This window comes from Varanus komodoensis, unplaced genomic scaffold, assembly GCF_004798865.1.
Source record: "Varanus komodoensis strain SLA01 unplaced genomic scaffold, ASM479886v1 scaffold36, whole genome shotgun sequence".
Lineage (NCBI taxonomy): Eukaryota > Metazoa > Chordata > Lepidosauria > Squamata > Varanidae > Varanus > Varanus komodoensis.
This window is the reverse complement of record NW_025335873.1, coordinates 8,980,837-9,004,364: the sequence shown is the minus strand read 5'-3', so window position 1 is coordinate 9,004,364 and position 23,528 is coordinate 8,980,837. Positions and strand designations below refer to the sequence as shown.

The 23,528-nt window shown below is 54.8% G+C and overlaps 1 protein-coding gene across 3 annotated transcripts in view; it reads right to left on the bottom strand.

The window, feature by feature from the left end:
• Window positions 1-23,528, bottom strand: part of DENND1A (DENN domain containing 1A) — a 197,236-nt gene that overhangs the window by 39,081 nt on the left and 134,627 nt on the right. For all 3 annotated transcript variants that reach the window (XM_044439857.1, XM_044439854.1, XM_044439856.1), the window contains exons 12-13: window positions 19,840-19,941; window positions 12,567-12,692 (exon numbers count right to left, since the gene is read on the bottom strand). In XM_044439857.1, coding sequence (XP_044295792.1) covers window positions 12,567-12,692; window positions 19,840-19,941 — 228 coding nt within the window. The remainder of the gene's footprint in view (window positions 1-12,566; window positions 12,693-19,839; window positions 19,942-23,528) is intronic.

The following is a 23,528-nucleotide window of genomic DNA, read 5'->3' as shown; positions in this document are numbered from 1 at the left end:
GGGAACCAAGGTTCAAGTTAGATGCCAGGAAGCATTTCCTGAGAGTCAGGACCCCGAGGGCATGGAATGGGCTTCCACAGGAGGTGGTTGAAGCCCCATTGGTGAGGGTGGTCAAGGATAGGCTGGGCGTGCACACGATAGGCGTGTCATGAGTGGAGCCGGCTGGAGCCGGGGGTCAGACTAGATGACCCAGAAGACCCCTTCCGACTCGCTCATTTCTACGTTTCTATATCCACAGCAATGTATGCAGATGAGATGCCTGCAATTTTCTAGCTGTTATATATAGGCCTCCACAAAAGCAGATCAGACATTTGGATACAGGTATCTATCTGGATATAAGTATCCATGTATATGCCACCTGTTCAAATATTGAAAGTGTAGTAAGGTCCCTCAGGAAAACTGCATTATGGGAAATGAGGCTTTATCTAGTGTTACAGGATCTGTCTTTTAGGGGGCTAAAGGGCACAGAGAATCAATTTGGTAATTTCCACAAAGCAGGTAAATAATTTAAAAGAGTGGGTACGTTAGTTTAGGGGGCAGTTTCCAACCCAACATTTACGTGTGTAATGGCTTCTCCCCAAAAAAGCAGCCTCTGGACACCATCAGAACTTGCATTTAAAAGAAATATGAACTGTAATGCACTGCCAGCGATCGACCGAATCAGACGACTCTTCATTAACGAGAGATGTTGCATTGTCCAACGAACGCGAAATAAAAGAGTCCGCTAAAGAAGATGGCGCCTGAGCTCCGCAGCCACAAAAGATCTCCATCAAACTAGTGACCCACCAATCATAAATGTGCTAATCTTATTATTTATACCCCACCCCATTCCCACAGACCCGGCTGCAATGCCCACAGACCCATTTCGGGATGGGTCCGCAGCCGTTTCCCGACCAAGTCTGGGCATCCCACCACCAGACCAGAGACCCCACGATGCGGCTTCTCCCCACAGGCACGAAGTAAAGCCTGGGGGCAGGAGTGCGGCCCTCTTAGCTCCGCCGGCCGCAGCAACGCCCCACGCAAAACCTCCACCTGCTAATTGACCGCATGATGGGATTCGCAGCCGGACGGGAAAGATGGGCCGGGGGAGGCGGCGGTCTTCAGGGCCGGAGTTGCAGGAAGGTTAATCAAAGGTGGCGATGGAAGGTAGCTGGGGAACCGTCGCATTTCTCGGTTGCCGCTGGAGAAATGGTCTCCACGGAAACCTAATTATCCAAGGAAACGCAACCTATTTATGATGGGTATCTCATCTGTACAGGACCCGCCGAGGTCACCGGACCGGTGTCAAAAGAACAGCAACCTTCCAGGGCAGGACTTCCCCCTCTGCCGCGGCAGAGCCTCTCCAAGCGGGGAGGAACCAGCGGACCAGCGGCCGAGCGACTGGACCACGGGGGCAGCGAGGCGGCAGGGGCGACGGGCCGTGGGGTGGCGCCACGCCAGCATTGCAAAGCGGCGTCAGAAGGACCCCACATGGGGCCGAAGGCTTGCAAGGGGGATGTGGGCTGGCTCTGCCCGGGGATGGGGTGCAGCTTCTGGGCCCTCCGCCACCACGCCTGTGCGTGTGGCGGTCGGCTTATCTGCAGAGATCGCGGGCGGGCTGCTCTCCCCGCCTCGAAAACGGCTGGAGATGCTCGAGGAGCCGCAGCCCTTCCTGGCCGCGTGCAGCCGCCTCCGCCTGTGTGGTGGGTGCCTGGGATGCGCGAAGGGGCCGGCGCGCGGGCCCCACCGCTCCCACTCCGGCTCCCTTTTGCACCTCGGCCACGGAGCCCGTTGACGCGGCTGCGCTTCCTCGCAACGGGAGGCGGGGGCCGGGGGGGGGCTCCCGTCTAATTAGATCTCATGAGCCGGGAAGCATCTGGCTCGGAGCGGGGCGCTCGCACATACCCCCGAGTTGTCGTGGAGACTGGCACATGACCGGCTCTGGGTCCAGGCGCACTCCTAACACATTCTGACAGGGAGCAGATGGACGGCCGGTCGGAGGGCGAAAAGGCACCGCGGCGGCTTCCCTCCGAACCTGCCTGAGCGCGCGATCGGCCGGGCTCGGCTACCTGGGAGTGGCGCACCCTTGCCGCCAGCACCTGCGTGCCACCTGGGCTGCTTCCCAGCATGCCCCTCCCCCCGGGGCCCCCCCGGGACAGGAACCCAAACACCAAGCCCGGCTCCTTGGCAACCCTCCCGCACCTGATCTCCCCGTGGCTCCGAGGACCTTCTGGCCGTGCCCGCGAGAGTGCCCAGGGGCCCAGCCTGCAGAACATGCAAGCGCTCCTCTCGTCAGCCCCCCGTGGCCACGGGATCCCCTCCTCCTGGAAGGGGGCCCAAACCCGGCGGCCTTCGGAACGGACGCTGCAGGTGGATTTTTATATGTCTGGCTGGGAAGCAATGACAAGGGCTACCGAAAGGAGCAGAAATGGTTGTGTGCCTACTTTGGGGGCACCGGATTTGTAAAGCTCTCACCTATGCAGTACTGAGGTCTCCCTGTGCCACCAGGTGAGCTGCGGGTTCACGTAAAGAGCGCAAAGTAATGGCACACAGGTGAGCCGCTTCAAACAGCAGGAAGGGACAGGGTGGAGCACTGCCGGCCCAGCCCGGCCAGGCCAGGCCAGACAGACTCCTCTCTGGTGGCTGCTAGCTGCTTTTGGTTAGCACACAGAACATCATCAAGCAGTGATGAAGGCAGTCTGGGGGTCTGGCAGCGTTGCAGGTCCTTGCGGGGCCCCTCAGCGTTCGGCTCAAGTCCTTCCCGGCGAGCAAGCCGCCTTCATTCCTTACAGGCAGGGCCGAGTCATCCCACCTCGTCCGGGCTCATCATTTTTTAAAGACTAGCTCCTCAAGGATGTGGCGAGATTGACAAAAATCAGAAATTATTGCTTGCCGGGAAACGGCGAGCGGTTCTTGTCAGCCCGGAATCTGATAGAGCAGGGCAAGGACTCAATTAAGAGCACTTTTGATGCCGACACGCCTGATCAAGTGGGTCGGAGACCTTCCTTCCCCACCCACCCAGCATCCCACCACCTTAAAAAAAGACAAACAAGCCACATAATTAAGGAGGGCTCCATTTGGTTGCATGGCTTCGCTTCCCCACTTTCTTGAAAAGTATTTCAAGGGACTGGAAGAGTTAAAAGCCTCACGTCAGGCCCGTTGTAAACAAGCACAATTCCAGTTAAACATCCTCACCCATCCATCACCTCGTCAAGAGTCAGATGTGAACCATAATTAAGGGCTTCGGCACATCTACCTGGGAGAGGTATTTTTGCCTGCTATTCCAGGGAGGACGCCCTCTCTGTGGAGAGCAGAACAGCTCATTAATGAGGCTAATTAGGTGTAAAGGGGGAAGGGCCCGGCATCAGCTGCGGCTTAAAGAAGCTCATCGTTAAGCTGCATAATCTTTACCCCAGAACAGCAGCTGATCCGGCTCCTCCGTGAAGGACTGACGTGGCTCAGAGAAGTCTGGGAAGTTAACACCTGAGAACCTTCTGGGAGGCTGAAGGGAGCTTTGGCCCCACAAATTCCGAGCACGGAAAGCCTTGAGCAGAGGGGGCCAGGTTGGGGGGGACCAGCCCCGAAAGCACCGTATCTTGCGAGGTAGGAAAGGTGGCAGAGACGCACCTGGCAAGGTGGAAGCGCAAGACCCGGCAATGGCTCCAAGAAGGGACAGCTCCTGGTCTCCAGCTAAGGGCCAACTTCACAGGCAGGTGTAGGACGGTAAACCCACCGCTGGCCGAGTTAGTTACCTGTGCTCAAGTCACACCTCTGACACTTTCCCATTTTAAGCACCTTTTCAATCAAAATTTAAGTCTTTGTATGCCCTAAATCGTTCTGAGGTCTTCCTCCTCTGCATTTATAGGTCTTCGGGCTAGTCAGACCGAACCCTTAAACCGGCTTTGCACATCTGAAGTCCCTACTGCCTTGCAAGAAAGAAAACGGCTTCAAATTTAACATTTAAGAATTCCAGAATGCCAATTTCTGCCCCTAGGAGAAGGAAACCCAATGCGTTGTTACAAGGTGGGGGACACTTGGCTCAGTGAGTGAGAAGGACCTTGGAATTGTCGTTGATCGCAAACACGCAGCCACTTCTATTAGGAGCTTCCCCATGACAACTTCCTGGGTCGGCTGGCTTGTCTGAGGATGCAGGGCCTGAGGCATCTTTGCACAGGATGAGTTGGGGCCCCTCCTCACCTTGCCGAGGCTTGGGGGTGCTACCGGTGGGGCTGGTACTGGACCATCCCTCTGGGCCGCCCCAAAGTGTCCTCGCTGGGAGCAGAAGGCAAATCAAAGCTTCCTTTTGGATGCTCAGATGCTCAAGGGAAAGCGGAATTAATTCGTGACCCCCAGGCCGGCTCCAATGTCCGTCTTTGCCTCCACTATCCTTGCAGAAAGCAACATGAAGAGTCGCAGCAATGCCAAGGGGTAAACCTTGCTCACACCCATGCAAGCCGCGTTTGCCTAATTCTGATTCAGAAAGAGAGGACATCAGCTCTGTGTGATTAGAGTACTCGATGGCACAACTCTCTCTTCTAAAAAGAACCACAACAATCGCTGGTGACATGAGAAGCAGTTCAAGAGCGTGGCTTTTGGGAGTGGTGTTTGTTTGCTGGCTGCATTTGTGGTCTTCGATCTTCTCTCCTCCTTGGAAAGCTGCAGCTCAGCTGGCCTTGAATCTTTGTGCTACTGACCCAAGGAAAGTCATGCAGAATATTAATTGCGTTGATTCCAGAAGACATCATTTTGGTCAGCCAACTAGTTTTCCAAATACAGCCCATATTAAAACTCCTCAGGTGGCAGTCACTAGAAGAGCTTCCAGCACAAATTCAGAAACGGCCTTCTCTAGGCTTGGGCGGTGCCGCTCTAAGACAACCTCTGAGACAACAAGGAACATTTTCCAGAGCAGTTCTGTGCAGCTGAACTGGAGAGTCGCTCTGCTGATGATCAGGAACCTGTAGGATGGACTCTGAAAACAAAATACCTCCTTTCGAGAGATGCAACTAAGAGAGGTGCTATTTCTTCAATACGTCTATCCTCTTCAGGAGAGATGGATAAGTAATCATTTCCCCCTTTCGTCAGTGGAAAGAGTGTCTGTCCAGCGGGTATTAAAACATTAGCGTTTTAACGGAATAGAATTTACGCAGAAAGATGTAAGCAGCTTTGAGTTTGTTGTAAGAACGAAGCAGGATATAAATCTCATGTGGGGACATGAGCTCAGATCTGCTGGGTCCCACTCCAACACACCCACCATGTTCAGAAAGGAAATGGTTCAGAAAGGAACTGGGGCAGCCCTCTGGGTGGGATGGTGTAAACTGGTGTCCTGCAACAGCAGGGGGTTGGACTGATGGCCTTCATGCCCCCTTCCAGCCCTACTCTTCCATGATTCTAGGATCTGTTGTCCGTACCGTGCGCACTGAATGCAAGAAACAGCACATGGAGAGAGGACAGAACAACTTCGGCCCACCTCAAGGTTTCTTCTCACTCCCTTCCACACCCCGGTGACGACAATGTCAATGGCTGTACTGGCCAGACTGGAGCACTGAAACCAGCTCCCGCTCTTTGCATCTCAAGTTCCTGCTGCCGTACAGGAAACAAGCCCGCTTCAACTCAAATCCTCTCTCAGATATATCAGGGTTCCCATCCTTTTATACGAGATTCTATTCATATCTTCTCAGCCGCCGCTCCCTCCCAAGAACTGTTTTTCATTGGATAATGGCTCCAGATTCATAACACAGTTCTTGCCCTCTTCATCTGAATCATCAGGAAAAGACTTAAGCTCCCTTTAATATGTATATTGTTTGCTAACAAGGCATACTAATTATATCTCTTTAATAGGAAATATTTTCTTTAAAAATCTAATTTTATTGCCAACAATGGAGTTCAAAGCAGAGAGGAAAACAAGCATCTAAGCATCAAGGTGGTGGTATTTGAGATAAACAAAGAGAGACCAGGAGTGGATTGCAGGAGGCAGAACCATATTCCGGGTAATAACCATAATGACAACGACAAGGATGAAGACAATGAAGGGGAGAAGACTGAAATGGGGCTTCTGATCATCAACACTAGAATGTGCTTTTAGTGACTGAAGACATTTTGGAATCCCAAAGGAAGGCGGCTACCCAGCTGTTGCATGTGCATATTTCCCACCCTGCAGATCACACTTATTTAAGCAGCAAGGGCATTTTGGTTTACAAAATGCAGATTTCAGCCACAGGAAAAATCCATCCACTCGTCGCAGAAAGCACAGAACAGAAAGCAGATCAATTAGGACTTCTTCTCACCCACTTGGCTAGATTAAGGCAGCTCCTTCGAGGAGCACGATTCAGCCGATCCGTCAGCCGGGGAGCTTCCAGCCCCAGCCCTTCACCTGGAACCCAGGAACACGCAGGTCCTGGAAGGCTTTGTCCACGATTCTGTGGTCAGGAAGGGCCAGCATCCTGCCCAGCCGGGGCACGCGCTTCCCTTACAGCCTGCTTGCTAATTCCTCTGCTCCATTCCAGTGGAGAAGGATTCACCTGAGTCCACATCGAAACCTCCCTTTTTGATGACCCTATTTTATGCCCTGACCCTTTTTAATGACCCTATTTAAACGCTGCTAATTTCATATATCCCACTGACCCACTTTGCTAATTACTACTGGAAGCTGCTGTCGCCACGCGGAACCCAACTGGCAACAAGTCCCAAGATCAGCCAAGAGCTGGAGGAGCACAGAGGGGGGAAAAGGGTCCGAGAAACCCCAAACGTGCAGGGCGCCTCTTGCCACCCAACCCGACGGCCAAAGGCGAACCAGCAACGCCCTGAATCTCTGTGCTCCGCGTGCACGGCAAAGGAGGATAGCCATCCTGAACGGCTCACCTGTCCATGGACAGGTGGACACCTGTCTCACCTGCCGCATGCCGAGCCCTGGTCAGATACTCATCGCCGTCGTACCACACCTTGTCCCTTTCGCAAGGGACTCAAAGCAACATGCACGGGTGTCCTGCTCCCCACGTTACTCCAGAACCGCCTCGCACAGGAGCGGGGACCAGGACCTGGCTCTCCCAAGCCTCAGTCCAATGCTTCACCCACTGCACTGCACCAGCGCTTCAATAATATGACCCACCGTTGGCGGTGGAGTGTTGCTCTTCCTTGTTGGTGTGCTGCTTCCTTTCCCCGCCTGCGTCGATTCTGCCCCCTCTCTTTCGAGGCATACCAAATTCTCCCCGCTTGCCCCTTCTGAAGGTGCACATTTATTCAAAAAGACAACCAGACAGACATTTATCTGCTTATCCTGAGGGCGGCAGGTGCGTTCCAGCGTGCCCGAGCACAGCCAGGGCTTCCGCTTGTGCCGTCGCACGTGGCCGGTGGATTCCACCGTTTAGGAGGTCCCTGGTGCGCTGTTAGTTGAGCTAGTGGCTCTGATTTCTCCCGCACGGGCAGCTTCTGGAGACGGTGCTGCTCGCTGGAGCTTGCACACAATTACGGGGAGGTTGGGGCAGAGGGGGAAAGGCGGCCGACGAGGCCGTCAAAATGCAGAAATAAAACGAAGGCTTAAGAGACGGTGGGATGACAAAAGCCGAGAGCCAAAGGAAAGGCAGAGACCGAACGTCGGTGCGAGAGTCACGGCAGAATATTTTAGCAACCGCACACTGAAATTCCCTCATCGCCAATGCTAAACTATCACACGGCTCTTCACGCCATCCGAGTCCTTCTCTTCTGCTGGGGAAATTGAAAGAGAGTTTGCACGGCTGTGATCTTGCTTCTCCAAGAAGAGACTGGGGATTCTGGAGCAGCGCCGAGGAAAATCAGCTCGGAGCCTACGGAGTTTTTCTGTGCCGACGTTGGGATCAGCACAAGAGCGCTTCCATTTCACGCCTGGATGGGCAACACAGAGCTGGGCATATCCAGAGAGACGGCGGGGTTGCCCCCACCCCGACCCCCACATTCACCAAAAGGAGAGTGAAAAGGATGGACTGGCGTGATCCCAGACAAAACCTGCTAGGCCCCAAAGCCCAAGCTTTCGCCGTCTCCTGAAGCCCTCAGAGATGGCTGGCCTTCCACCGTGCCCTCGTGGCCACAGGAACCCGCCTCGAGATCAAGTGCAGCCAGAGATACTTGCTCAGAACAGGTATGAAAGAGGACAGGTCTTTTGCTTCTTCTGTTCAGACTGGACTGTCCATGGATGGGATGAAGAAGATCTAGGTAAATTCTGCCTTAACCCAAGTGGAGGCCTTCATTCAGGTTTTTCCCTTCTGGGCTATTCTACCCTGAAAAAAGCAACCATGCCAGGCTAAGAATCTTTTCCCATTATTGGCCTAACTCCAGAGCCTGAAGGACTTCCCTGGATGAGAGCGCAGCCTCTGAAACCGCACGGCTCAGCACTCGCCTTCCACAGCATCGCTCCGCCATCACGGGACACGGGCCAAAATGGCCCCGGAGTAGTTACAGCAGCTTTCCGCCACATCAGAGACCGTCTTGTGCCATTCTGCTTCCTCCCTGACTGTCAGAGCCATCCAGGCAGAGGTCTTGTTTTTGGGGGGAAATCCAGTGAAAAAGTGGAGTGTAACGTTGTGATGTGGATTTTGAATATGTTAGAACAAAAACGTGGTTTAAAAGAAGACCGAAGTGAGATCTGGAGTTTGCTTGTGAACAGGTCCACCTTTTCATTAAGGATGGACGTCTCTGGCCTTCTTGGAAGGCCAGGATCCCTTCTTGCTGATGCCAGAGTGTCGGACACGGAATAATCCATTCAAGTTGCGGCAACCCAGATTCAGGCTGGACATCAGGAGAAGCTTCCTCACCGTCAGAGCAACACGACAGTGGGACCGGCTGCCCGGAGAGGTGGGGGGCTCTCCCACACTGGAGGCCTTCAAGCAGAAACCAGGAAGCCCTCTGAGTGGGGTGGTGGAACGTGGTGGGCATGTCATGAGCAGAGTCAGCTGGAGCAGAGGTGGGACTCTGTGGGACGGCAAGAACAGCCGAGAAAAAGCAGGGGGCTTGGGATGGCTCTGGGACTGAGGACTCTGCCCAAGGGGTGCTGGTGCGCCAAGGACTCAGTCTCCAGAGGTGGCGAGCTGTCAAGAGACGGGTCTCTGGAGTGCCCACGCCGATACTTCCAGGGAACAAGTCCGTGGCTGCGCCCCTTTCCTTCTCCTTGCCCCTCAAGACCCCCGAAGAGCAGAGTCTGGCTTAAGCAGTTCGCAGATCTAGCCTGCCAAACAACGCCCCTGCCTCCTTCTGCGCAGCCAGCCCACGGCCAGAAAATCCTAAAGTCGTTGCAAGAGGAGGTAAGGGTTTCCCTGCGCCCGGAGAGTAATATTTATCCATTATCCTGAGGTAATGTTAGAACAGGGCTAAAAATAAACACTGGATCTTGCTATTAGGCCTCGGCAAAACAGCAATTAAATTCATCAAGAAAAGAGCACCGTGTGTTTGGAAGTACTTGGACTAGCTCATCCCTTGCTCTGAGATTTCGGCGTTCGTCTCAGCCGGGGGAAGAGCTCAGCTGAATTCAGAATGAACAGAATTCAGAACCGCCCGCTAAGAAGTACACCTTTTACACGGGCACCCTGCTCTTCCATACCCGTGAAAGACCGAATCGACAAGGACTAACCATCATTTGGACGTTTCACCGAAAGCGTTTTCTGCAAAACTTTTACCTAAAGCAAGAGTTCTGGCTTGCACTGATCATATTCAGTCTCTTGCTCCCCTTTAGGCTTGGCCTGTGTACAAACATGCCCCCAAACTCAGTTTGGCTTTAAATGCAAAGATGCTTGTTGCAGAAATCAGAACTCTCTTTTAAAAATTAAAATCTTATTAGGGTACCATCCATATCCTCAGTGAGGCAGGTGTGACAATTTGGTACTGGCCAAGCTCACCTTGGCTATGCCTTCAGATAGGCCTATGGCTTCCTTAATCCAAAAATGTCTTCCCAGTATGTCTAGAGCAACGAACAAGAATTAATTTTTTAAAACCCCTAAATCTTATCATATAAGCACGCTCTCCATAAAATCAGCGACATATCACTTCTTCCAAAGTATCGGCGCTTCTGCTCCCAGGGGCTGCTTGGAGATTGGGCTGAAGCGAATGATGCAAAACAAGAACAAAAATACGGGAATTAAGGCTCTCTCTCTCTCTCTCTCGCCGCTCTCCGGATGCTTTGCCAAAGAATGTTACCCTGACAACTCCAGCTGCTGAATCTGAAGGGCCTCCCGGCGCCCCGGCAACAGCCACGCGACGTGCTCACACGCCGGCCCACTCCGTGCACGATCCGAACGCCACGTCCCTCTCACTGGAAGAGCAGGTCCCGAGCAAGCGGCTGCAGACCCTGTTTGTGCTGCGGCGCAGGCCGGCGCGTCCCCCCACGCCCCCTGCCCTCGGAGGGGGACCGGTGGCCCTGCCCACAAGCCCCCCTTGCTCCTTGCAAAGCAGCACGAGGTGCACTAGGTCTGGACGGACCGAGGGGGTCCCGGGAGCCCCTCGGACACAGTCACGCAAGGGGCCCACGCCCATCCCTTGCACGGGGCCCCGGGACCCCCTCGGAACAGAGGCAGGTGGGAAAGGACACTGCAGCCAGGCCGGTGCCGAGTCGAGCCGTCGGCCTGTTGGGCTCAGCACCCCCTGCTCCGCCAGCAGTGGCTCTCTGGGCAAGAACAAAAACAGAGCGAGTCAGGAGGGGCCTCCCGGGCCACCTAGTCTGGCCCCGGCTCCAGCCGGCTCCGCTCACGACATGCCCACCCTGTTCCTTGGACACCCTCCCCGCTGGGCGAGGGTTCCTGCAGCCAGGCTGGAGCAAGCAGGATGGGGAGCCGGGAGGAACGGAGGGGAGATGTCCACGGCAAGCTCGGGGACAGGAGAGGCTGCCTGCAGCTGCGCGGGAGGGAAAGGGCGTGTGGGAAAGGGCGTCCCCAAGTGGGGAGGGCTGCTGGGGCGGGCGGGCATCCCACAGGTGCCCGACTGCACATGCTGGGCCTTATCGCCACACTTCCTGCGGCACGACTCCTGATGCTATCCCGCCCGGGCCGGTTTTTAGAAAAGCGCAGGCTTGGCTCCAAGCACGAACGCCGGCCTCCGCTGGGGAGAGACGCGATGCGGCGCTGCCGGCCCTGGCCACTAGGTGTCGCTCCAGGCAAGCGCATGGCCCCGCTGCCAGCCCGGGCCCGCCGGCCGGCTGCTTCCTCCGGCAGCATGCGATCCAGCTATAAATATTTAAAATGCCACAATATTAAGCAATTAAAATGCCTATTTGTGAGGAAGAATGCCTGAAAGATCTTTTTAACCTTTAGCATTTCATGGTTTAAAAAGCAAAATGCGCAAAGTTGTATTTACAGAGTGGCATTTGCTTAACTCGCCGGCTAACACGAGGCAGAAAAACAGCTTCGGTTTCATTTTCGGACAGCCTGGCCGCTGCTGTCGGCTGAGGCCACCCCAAGAACATGGGACTCTGAGCACAGCCAGAGTGCTCTCCCCCCCCCCCCCACCTCCACACCTGAGATTCAGGAATTAGGAGCTGAGGAAGAGGTCTGAGTCCCTCCACGGTCGCAGGCTAACCCCCATCAGAAGGGACTTCTTGGAGGCAAAGGTTGCTCAGCTCCAGCACAGCCTCCAAACCCACCGGCTCTCCCATCAGAGCCTCCAGGATGCCCGCATCTGCATGTTACTCCGCAGAGCCACTGCAGCTGGCTGCGCTCCACCAGCCTCGAGCTGCGGGGGCCCCGGTCCCCCCCAGGCACCAGGGAGGCTCTGGAGAGATTGTGGGCAGCTCCCATGGAAGGAAGAGGCCCACTGCCGCCTGCCACGGCGCGCGCCCGGCCAGCCCAGTGCGCCGGGAGATCTCATTTACATGGCTGGGAATTAAAGCTACAGCTGGGACTTGAGATGCATAATGCTCACACCTGACATTTTAATGAGCCACACAGAAACACACACACACTCTCTCTCACACACACACACACACACACACACACGCATCTGCTCTTATATTCAGTGTCAGAGGTATACCCCGCACTACACGGGAAGAAAATAAACCCACAATGTCTTGCTGATTCAACAGCATTTTATGCGAGCAATTAAGAGAGGCGGCGAGAGCGACACATGCTCCCGGGAGGAGCTGGAGAAACGGTTCCCTGTGCGTGGGGGTCAGGAGCACAATCATGCGCTGCATGCCAAGGATGACCCTCAGGGGCACGCCAGCCCCTGCTCTGTCCCCGGCACCGGGGAAGGGGGACAGACCCTCTGCGAGATCCGGGTGGACCCGGCCATTTTGCAGGCCTCCCACACGCGGCTTGATACGTGCAGCAAAGCCCCCCACACACGGCTCGTCGGCTCTGGCATCTCCCACCTGCTCCGTTATGCACATCATGGTTCACCGTCCTTCCTCCCACCAGCTCTTTCGGAGAAGCGCATTTGCCGAGTGCTCCCCCCGCCTCTCTCCTGCGGTCCCCAATACGTGTGGTCCGAACTGAGCTACAACTCCGGCCGCACGCCGCTCGCACACCCAGGGACGAGCTGCGGCTTCCCCACAGTGACACCAAGTGGCCGAAGCGCAATATTACAGCCATAAACAAAACAGACGCACCCTGTCCAAACAGTGGCGGGCTACTTACGGGCTCGATCTTGAGCGCACTTCTGTAGCTCCCAAAAAAGGCAGCCTGGGCCTTCAGGAACGCTCTCGCCACTCCGTCGCCCGTGGTCATGGAGACTTTTTTTAGCCTGCCCTTCAGCGCAGAGACCTGGAAGCATGCAAGGAGAAGAAGGTGATTTCGAGGAACACGAGGCCGGAGATGTCACGCCCCTGGAAAGTGGCTAAGCGAGTTTATGGGAAAGCTGAGTTTCTGGGGGGCAGGAAAGGGGGGATGTTTCTCAGGTGAGTCCTCTGCATGACCAGCAAGAATTATTTGTAACACTTGGCCTGTCTCTGCAACCTGAAAGAAGAACAGCAGAATTTTGCTTGTGAGCCGTCCTGAGATGCCACACATAGAGGATGGCATATAAAAGTTTTAAATATATAAATAATGACAACAGCAGCAGTGACGGCTGGTAACTCCGAACAAGAATAGTTTCGTAGCTGGCTCTACTGCTCCCGCCGGCCTGCGTCTTAAGAGGTCACGGGAAGAAAGAAGCACGGAAGCAACACCCGCTCGCCGGTCCCGTCAGGGCGGGTCCATCCCCGGCCTAAGCCCCCATCACCTGCGTTATCCCCACCGGTTTGCTTTGCCAGGTAAAGCCGAGCCTTTACTGTCGTCAGTTGAATCAAAGCTCAGGAATTACCCTTCCGAAAGGGAACCCCCGGAGAGACTTCTAAGAAGGGGAGGGACGAGGGGGGCATCCGTACCGGAGGGCAGGTGGCTGTGGCCCTAAACACAATTGCTAGGGAGCAAGCCCTGCAGCGCATGATGGGCTTTGCCTCCAAGCAAATAAACTTCCGGCCGCGCTGGTTGTCCAGGAAGGACGTTACTTGCCTTTGACTCTTTGGGACGCCACGTCAGGATTGTAACTCAGCATCGCTCATTTCACGTTCCTCATTATCACTGCTATTATTATCGGTGGATTTTTTAGGAGAATTTTAGAAAACTGGGGGCCAGAGCTTGTAAGGAGAAGGGATAAGAACACTTAAAAGAAGCAAGTGAATCTATTTTAGGAAGGGAGGTGTCTGCCTGGGCGCGGAAAGTGTTCTGTAAGCTGCAACTCGCTTATCCTCCTAACAGCCCTGGAAGGCGGGATAGGCTGGGGCCACAGAGACGTGTCCAAGGCAGGAGGCCTTCCTCAGAGCCCAGGAAAAGAGAGCAAGCGCTGCAGGAACCTTGCATACTCCAGCAGCACCGGCCTGGGTGCCAGGAAGACTTTGGGGCTCACGTCCTCGGTCGCCTCCCCACCGGGCATCTCCCAAGTGCGGCCACGCGTCCTCGGGGGGAGAGTTTCGTCGAAAGAAGGGGCGGGTAGCGCAGCGCACCCCAAAAGGCCAAGCCGCTGGCGACGGCGGCGCCTCCATCCTCGGAAGCGGCTCTTCCCCCTCCGCTCCTCGCCACCTGTGCATCCGATTATTCCGCACTTAACCTTCACTGCCCTTTTCCCTTTCATCCCGGAGGTGTTTAATTGCCTCCGATTCACAGAGCCGCACTTCAGGTGAAGGCAGACCTAAGTGTCTCATTACCATTTACACAAAGAAGTACTCCAGGATGGTAACTGAGCAAATATCAACTCTCACACACCTTCCTACGCTGACAAATTCTCAAAACTAACGGAAGCCGTTCGAGGTTACCTGCCTCGCGTGCCTTTGGTCTTCCAGGCTCCCGCCGGGGGGCCCCGCTCACTCATTACCGTGTTCTCTGCTCCAGATAAAACCGCCCGGCTTTTTGATGCCTTTTTTGCTACCTCCTTTAGAGGCCTGCATAATGGGCTGGCGCATTTCCCCGTTCCAGGAAGACTGAGGGAAGGCAAAACCTGGACGACTCACAGTGGCCCTTTCGGGGCCGCAGCCGTTTGGGGTCCCCCCTCGCCGGCAGTCTCGCTTTGCAAGGGGCCCTGCATGGAAAGACACGGGTTTTGGCCCCTGGAGGCCTCACACGCCTTACTGGCGGGCATGGCGTGAGTGGAGCTGGCTGGAGCTGGAGGTCAGACTGGATGGCCCGGGAGGCCCCTTCGGCCTCGCTCTGCTTCTCTGCTTCTATTGTCCTGCCGTTAGAGGAAGTGTTTTCTGTGCTATCACAGGACTGGGCTTCCTCCACACTGGGGTTGCCTGGCTCCGGGGGGGGGTGCAGTGGCTAAAGCGGGGGACAGGGATGCAGGCGATCTGGATCCAAGCCCCCACGTGGCACGGAGCAGACTGGGTGACTTTGGCCCAGTCCCAGACTCTCAGCCGAGCCTACCTCGCAGGGCTGTTGTTGCCAGGAGAAGGCGGACAGGAGGAGGAGGAGGAGGAGGATGCAAGGAAAAAAGGAGGGATATCAACACAGTAATATATAAGCAGGCTCTGGAGGTGCTGCCATCCAGGAGGCACGCCGGGAATTGATGCACGGCCGGTGGCGACAACTCGGCTGCATCCCCGCGGAGTATCTGCTTCTCTCTGCTTACCCACTTTCTTAGATCTGTTGCACATTATTGCTTCAATATTGCGAGCTACGTTGTGTTGCTTTGATATTGTTACCATGCTCTGGGTTTTTTTTTAATGAACCGTGGGATATAAACAGAAAGAACGAAGTAAATAAACACATCCAGCAAACTGCAGCCATTCAGGGATTCTGCAACAGCCAAGAAGGCTGTGGCGCCATGCTCAGAAGCACTCTTTGCTTCACGGCTGCGCGACACCTTTCACGATTCTGGGTGCAGGACCTGGCCAAAATCCGAACCAGCTCGGAAGCTGCAAGGCAGCTGCCAAAAGCCCGTTTCGAGCACAAGCCAGAACGGCACACAGAACTTTGCTGTTCCGCTCAAGAGGAAGCAGAAGATTCTCCCCGTTCGGATAGTGGCTGTTTTTACGGAGGCAGCCTCACAAACACACAGCCAATCCTGGAAGTGTTTTTAAAGACGATTTTTATACTCTTGGCAGCTCAGGATTAAAGGTCAGATTTAAGCTATCACCATGTTTCGAAATGCAATCTGTGCAGTGTAGCATAATGAAATGGTTCAGTAGAGGTGCGAGCAGAAATTCTTTTAATTAGATCCAAGGCTTTCTAGTTGTCAACATGAATAAAGCACAGAAAACACTTTCTCCTGCAAAACACCATCTCAGAAAGAAGGAGGAAAGCTTTCAATGCAAGCTACCTTGGAAAAGGTACCGGGGAAATTGCAATCAAGAAAATGCAAACTTTGAGCTCATGTGACCCACTCAGCAAGTTTAAATGCTTGTGACGTGCAAAAGCAAACAGCTGCGTATGCACCATTTCCTCTTCCGAAGAAAAAGCAAACCAACCAGAGAGAAGGGCTGTCTTTCTGACAGAATGAAATTATCGCAAGCCAATTAGCCCGTTCGGAAAGTTTGAGCCCCAAACAACATTTTGATGTGGCCAGACAGTACCCTCTGAAAGAGACTGGCAGCGAGTGGCTCCCGTCTACCGAGGCATCGCCAACTCTTGCTCTCATTTTCCAAAAGGAAGACTGCCTCAAGTTCCAGGGGACGGGCAATGAGCATGTCTGAATGCAGCCCTGCAAAGGACTGTGAATGCCTCTTAGTTACTCGTGCAAATTTTCATGAACAGAGAGAAAAAGAACTAGCTGGGGTGGTTTTTATCAGAGGTTTGGTACATGACACCTGGAGTCAGGGTCTTTTCGGTCAGGGCATCGCAGCTGCCCGAGTGGCAGAGGCTTTTTGGTGGTGGTGCTGATTTTCGAACATGCTCCCCAGGGAGGCTCGCCCGGCGCTGTCACTGTATTCTTTTCAGCAACAGGCAAAACCCTTTTTATTTTCCCAATATTTTAACTCTGAATTGGTTTTATCTTTGATTTTATCCTTAATGGACGGATGGAGGCGTGTTGCTGGTACGCTGTTGTCTTGCGTTTTGCTTGCCGTCCAGAGACTCTGGTATTGGACGGCATATAAAAACTTTAAATAAGCAAACAAACAGAAATGGCGTGCGGCCTTCTCTCCTCAGAGATGCTCGCCTGGTGCTTGATTCATCCTCTTTTAGGCAGAAGGCGAACTTTCTGCTCTCCTGAGCTTTCAGGGGTCAGTATTTTAAGAATGCTTCTCTCCAGTGCTGGATTGCTGATTACTGTGCTTACGAATAGGGTTTATTCCCTTACGCAGGTTGAGTTCTGGCTTTAATTTTTGTCCTTGGCCACTGCAAGTGTCTTACGGAAAAGCGGGATAAAAACACCCCGATCTAATACCCTTCGCAGGCTGCCCTCCCTCATGCCGAAGGCCTCAAAAATGTTGGCACACGACAAGCTCTCCTTTGCTTGGGAAGAAACGAGCACGGGGGGGACTAGCTGAGAAGGCAAGCGCTCCGTGCTTTTCCTGACATCTGCAGACAAGCTTGTCCTGTTCTCGACCGGTAGTAATAAGCGAATTATCTGAACCCTGCGGATAGAGAGAGCAGACAGACTCTGCAGCATCCACGCTCAGGGAGGAGGGTGGCAGGGACGTTGAGAACGGACGCAAGGGAAGCCGTGCCGGGTCCGGGGGACGGCTCGGCCGTCCACCCGCTGTTGACCCAGCGGCAAGCGGGGGTCCAAGACCTTCGCCTGCCCGGCTCTGCAGCCACAGGCGAGGAGCCACAGACAGTCTTCTCCTGGTTTGCTCTCCTCCCTCGGGGAAGAGCATGGCTCCTTGCGTGGTGGAGAAGACTCGCAGCTAGACCCGGCCAGGGAAAATGGCGCAGGAGATGAGGCAGCTCCACCAGCAGGACTTCGCTCTGTCCTGGCCTGGCGGCTCCTGGGCGAGAGCATCCGCGGGGTGAATCCAACAGCGAGGGGGGAATACTAACGAGGGTCCCAGTAAGATGCAGGGACCGAACTGTTCAAACCGGGAGGACAGGTGGAACGGCTCCCCCTCCGTCGCGTTTTGGGGGGTAACCAGAAACGATGGCCGTGTTAGTGGCAGGGGGACAGCGGATGGTTCGACCCACAGCAGGAACCCGTGACCTGCGCTGAGCTCCGAAGGCATGAAGCCTGGAAAAAGCCGGCAAGAACCCAGTCACAACGAGAAGCGGGGCCAGTGCTCAAAGCCGTAGCATGAAGCAGAGGTGAAACTTCTCCTACACGGGTACCAAAAGAAAGAGGATTTAGAAGAGGATGTGGCGGAAGGCATTAATTCCTCCAAGCAGGAGGATACTGCTAAAAGCTTTTTTAGACAGTATTAAACCCAGCTGCATTTAAGTAACACCTCAGGGGAGGGGGGAGGGGAATACCCAAAACGGAGTATTTTATTGTGCGCCAAACTGGTTAATTAAATTTGCTGGCAGCACGTCCTTTGTGAGGCTCCACATACGCACTCCTCGTCCTCTTCCTCCCTGCACAAGCAGAATAATTATAATAAATACTGATAATCAGTCACAAGAACAAATGATATTTTTAAAAGAATAGCCTTTAAGCAGAAGTTTTAATTGGCAAGACACAGCTCTCTTTTGTTATAAAAAGAAATAATGACCGGAAGGAAGTCTCTTTAAAGTTTATGGCATGCCAAGCCTTTCAGCTTGGGGTTAATCTGGCCACGTCCCGTCAGATGTCCCCCGGTGCTATTCACAAAGGTGGTAAAATCAAATATTATCCTTGATTATCAGCCAGAAATGCCTGCTGCCCGTGGGTTGTGGGGTTCCCCGTATCCTCCCCTCGCTGCGCCATTCCGTGAATTTTGCAGGCTGTGCGAAATCACGCAGGGGAGGGAAAGGAAAGGGTCGTTCAAGCTGGCATTGGGCTTGAGGACGCTGCAGAAATCGGTCTGGCCGCTGGGCAAAGTGTTCTGGTGGAGCAGGAGGCAAACGGAACGACGCCTGCCGTTCGTTCTCCGACTGACCTTCCAGCCACGGTGCCGCTGGCCCCTCCAGCGTGATCCACGGCCAAGAGGTACCTTCAGATGCCTGCACAGTCGAGCTGGGAGCCTTGGCAAAAGCCCGGGAGGCACGACGCTGGTTACCAAGAGCTAAGATGGGGGAAGAGGGTCTAGCCGCAGCTGGAACTGTTGCCAGGATGCGTCCTTTGGTCCACAGTACAGACAGGGGGCTCCTAGCAGTGACTCCTTCCCCATCGCGACCTTCTTGTTCACCCGCTTCTCGCGGGCGGATGAGGGTGGAAAGAGCCAGTGTGGCTTTGTGGTGAAGAGCACGGGACTGGGACTCAGGCGATCCGGGTTCGAGTCCCCGCTCAGCCATGGAGCCAACTGGGTGACTTGGGGCCAGTCACAGACTCTCAGTCCAACCCACCTCACAGGGTGGTTGTTGTGGGGATAAGACGGAGGAGGAGGAGGATGTAAGCTGCCTTGAGCCCTTTGTAGGAAAAAGGCGGGACATAAATCCAAAAATAAATAAAATAAAAAGGAAGCCCAGCTGGTCTCACGGCTTCCCTCTTCCAGGCTCCTGCCCCTGGCAAGCAAGCAAGCAGTAGCCATGAGGAAGAGGAGGGTGAGGATGAGGAGCAAGAACGGCCATCAAGAAGGGTGGCCAGAAGGCTGAGGAAGGAGCCCTGTGGAGGGTGTCCCGGCTGAGCGTCCTCCATACTCTGGAGCCCGCACTGCCGCTGGAACATGGGCAAGAAGACGCTGTTAATTTAATTTAATTTAATTTAATTTAATAATGTAATGTAATGTAATGTAATGTTTAATTTTAGCGTTAGGGTTTTAATATTTTTTAAAAATTAAAATTAATAAATTAAAATTAAATTAAAGAAGGCTCAGTTTAAAACACCGCCCAAAGCTCAGCTGAGCAGAAGGAGGCTTTGGCTAGGAAGCCCCCTGCTCCCCCGCAGGTGAGAACGCCCATAACGCCTGTGCTACCAAGGTGCCGCCTGCGGCATTCGCATGTGCCGGAAACAGACGGAGCTGGACGGGTCCCTCTCACTGCGCCTCTGAGAGCCCCTGGCCACGGGCAGCACACTGTCCTACATTGCACGGGAGCAGGTGAAGAACTCTGCAGGAACCATCAAAAACGCAGTGTAGACACAGGCCCCGCTGCCCAGCTCTGAAAAACGAGAACGCGCGGATCAGTGCTGCAGCGTCGCTTGCGTCCTTCAACCGAGCCACGATGCAGCTTTGGCCAAGACGAGCGACACTCTCGGCTCCGGCACCAGATTTTAGGAGGATGTCTCCTCTGCACGGAAGGATCGGTGCCCAGTCATCGCAACGGCAGACACCTCCGGGCCTCCAAGCCACAGTGAAAACGGAGCCCGCAGAGAAAAGCCACGCGGTTGTGAACACGGCCAGCGAGACGGAGCAGCGAATGCACTTACCACGTCGTTTGGAAGGCTCTGGAGATCATCGAAAGGTGTTTCCAGTGTGTTCGTGTCAACATTGAGGATGACCACGTCCTCCAGGGCCATGTTTCTAACTTTCTGAAAATGATGAAGTTGGGAGGAGAGAGACATGTTATCACCGAAGCCGAAAACATACCGGACTAGGCACCCCATCCAAGCGTTATTTAGCTCTGCCACCAGTTCCTTTATTTCTGAGATGCATCTCCTGCCTTTTCCTTTTTTAAAGAACTCGAGGCAGCTTACGGCTGGATCCCTCTCCCCCGACTGCTCTGGCCCGTCACTCGGTCCTTCTTGACCCCTGCAGACACAGAGCTGTTCCCAAGCATCTTGCAACAGCGGCTTTCTTGGCGTCAAGGTCAGGCCGGCACTGCTTGCCATGAGGGGCCAAGCCCTGCCCCCGAAAATACTGCTATCTGCAGGACCAGCCACCGAAGGCTGAGCTGCTCCCTACAGCCTTCAGAAAGGGGGCGCGGGAGAAACATGCGCCCCGAAGGCCTCTTCTTGCCCAAACATGCTCAGCTGAGGAACTCCAGAATCCAAGATCTGATCTCCCCACACTTCCACAAACCGAAACTTTAACAGAAGCACAAATGCAGCATCCAAGAGTCAACCGTTTTCAGCCACGCTTTTGTCACAAGGATGACTAACCGGGCACGGCTTTAGCGCCGGGAAAAGGGTTCGAGTCTGCGCTTTGAAGAAGACAGTGCTCCCTACTGTCTTGTTCACCACCCCGTTATTTTGCAGGAGAGGGTCTGAATCTTGCAAAACCGATCAATACACGCACACCGAGCATCGCCCTGAATGTGAGATGGAGGGCTTGCGGGTAGTTTGTGGGCCGGGCTGTCGGTGCCCACAGATCAGGGCCGTGATGCAGGTAAACACATATCGGCCAGTGGCCAGGAAGGGGCGGGGAGAGAGCAGCGGAGTGGATGCCCCGTTTTATTATTCCACGGCCCGACGTGGCACCTAAGCGACTTTAATGAAAATCGCCCCCAGATTTACAATCTGAAAGCGCCACTCCACAGGCCGGGACGGTTAAGCTGCGGGTGCTCTTTGACCCCCGAACCCTTTGATCCACACCCGGCAGGTGGCCTCTGACCTGCCCCATGCGTCCTCCCCGCTTCCGCCAGCCAGCTGACCTTGATGTGCAACCCGCCCCCCCCCCCATCCTACACAGGTGATGCCCAAAATCCTTACAGCCGGCAGTCGCTGCTCGTGCGTGGAGTGACAGCCGGCCAGCTTTGGCAGGGCAGGGCTCCGAGGCGAGGCGGAAAAGCAGGGACGAGGGGGCCGCTGGCCAGGACTGCTTCCTGCCAGCCTTGTCCACCCAGAAGCCCCCAGGACACCAAGCGCCCGCTCTCCTCCACGGCTCTCGTACATCAAGCCATGTTATCCTAGCTGCGTTTTCAGCAGAACCGTCCTCGGGTCGTATCGGCTCCCGTGACCCCGTCAGACGCCTGCTCACACGGGGCCTGACCTTCGGGACGATTTCCGAGCCCTGCCCCGCAGTGACGGAGATCCTTCCTCCTCGGCAAGCTGCTTTCCTGGTGGGCAGGCTGGGTCAGCGGGAGGCACGGACACGGACACGGGACGGGCACAACGGCTGTTCCGTGAGATTCCGGCAGTATCAGCCGGGCTTGGCTGGGACTCTGGAGCAGCGTCTCCATCAGAGCCAGGGAAAGCGCGCCGGCCGGGAAGAACCACAACCCCAGGTAGAAGGGCGCAGCCTTGGCTGTATAGCTGGTAATTATCAGATTATCTTATCTGCTGGCAATTTATCAGTGCTATTGTCCCCTAATATGCATTCAATTAGTGTTGCGAAGGGTGTTCCATATTCATGCTACGAAACCCAGCCTCGCTTAAGCATCGGCTTACAAACTTCGCTCTTCCTTTGAAGTTGTTTTACGGATGGCTAAGTAAGAGTCTTAGATGGAATGACTGACTAGGTGATGAAGGAAGCCCTGGAAAATAAGGACTTGTGCAAAGCTCCATGGATTCTGCTCTGGGTGGGGAGTGAGGGGGGTTGTAAATCAGAAACAGGTCCGAAAACAGAGATTACTTTATCTCACCGGAGAGAAGCCTTCCAGCCACAGCAAATTAAATGCAACAACCTACGGATACTTGGTATTTTAACCTTCAAATATCCCCTCCCTATTTGCACTAACGGGGTTAACCCCGGCGTCGGCCACAGTCGGTGCAACTCAAAGAACCTACTCTAAAGTCTACCTGCTTTCATCACAGGCAGAAATATCGACAGCAAGCGTTCTGAGCAGAAAGCAGCCAAGAAGTCCTTGCCGTGCTCTTTTTAAGAGGAAACGTGAGAGGACTGGAGCAAGTTCTGAGCAGCGTTGCAGGTAACACGGAAAGCAAAGCCGAACACAGCAAGCAGAGCGAGTCGAGTGTGGGTCAGGAGAGCACCACGCGCTGAAGCTCAAGAGCAAGCGAGAGCGGCGCAGTTTAAGATTCAGCAACAGGATGGGCAGAGACGGCAAACGGGGCGTTCCACTCCGAGGAAGAACCAGAACGCCTTTGAAAAGGAAGTGAGGATGCTAAGCAGGCTGCTGGGCTTTAGGAAAGCTCCCTAGATCCAGTCCAAATTAGATCATCGAACAGCTGGGCACCTGGCACAAGGTTTCAGCATCCCAGGAAGGGAGAGGTGTCCCCCGTCGTCACTGGTTACCTGGATACTTTTAACGGGAGAGCACCTGGACTGTACCTGGAGCAGAGACTACGTGGCGCACGTGCTCTTCACCACGAAGCCACGGCTGGACCCCGAGGGGCCCCCAACGCGGGGCATCCGGAGGGGTCCAAGGAGTACGTGTGCAAGGTAACTGGGGATGGAACCTCCCCGTGCGGAAGCGCACACATGCGCCATCTCTCTTGCGCGGGCTCCTGGGCGAAGGGCACAGGGACAAGCTCCCTGCCTCAGCCACGTCTTGCCGTTGGCGCGAGGGGATTGATGCAAAAACCCCAATCGAGGGACAATCCGCAGGCGAAGCGGCACCTGAGCGGACGCTGGAGAGAACCCCGGCACTTGCTAGCGCCGCTCTGGCCTGACTGGTGCACAGGACCCGGGGCACACGCACACGCCGAGCGAGGACGCTGGATCACCGAGAGCAGCCTGCTCACGTAGGCCCGGAAAACGACACGGCCAGCCACCCGTGGCTCTGCTGGGGAGCAAGCCAGCTAGCTAAGCAAGGCGGGGAGGATGCAGTAACCGACAGCATCTGCCAGACTCGCACACGCGGCTTGGGAAAGGCGGCTTCCGTCACTGAAAATGGAGGACGGACTCACAAAAGAGGAACTTTTGAACTTTAAGAGCGGGGGGGGGGGGCTGCGAAGCTCGCCTGGCATTTCTGCGGAAGGGACTGGGAGCATCTAGGCAAAACGCCATGCCATGCGACGCAAGGACCCCCCTTCCCCAGGGCACCTGCCTGGCCTTTGGACCCTCTCTCGCTGCGTCTGAGGCAGGCCCGAGTCCACTGACGGCTTCACGAACCGCTTTTAGGCGGACGCTGGAGCCATGAGTTCAGCTAGCAGTTTTAGTTCGTGTTTCTTCTTTTGTGCTCTTCTGCTTACATCGTCGTGGCTGCAGCGCCTCTTTATGCTTGATCTTGCTGTGTTTTAAAATACAGCAAGCCACCTGGAATGGACACCCGGCCGAG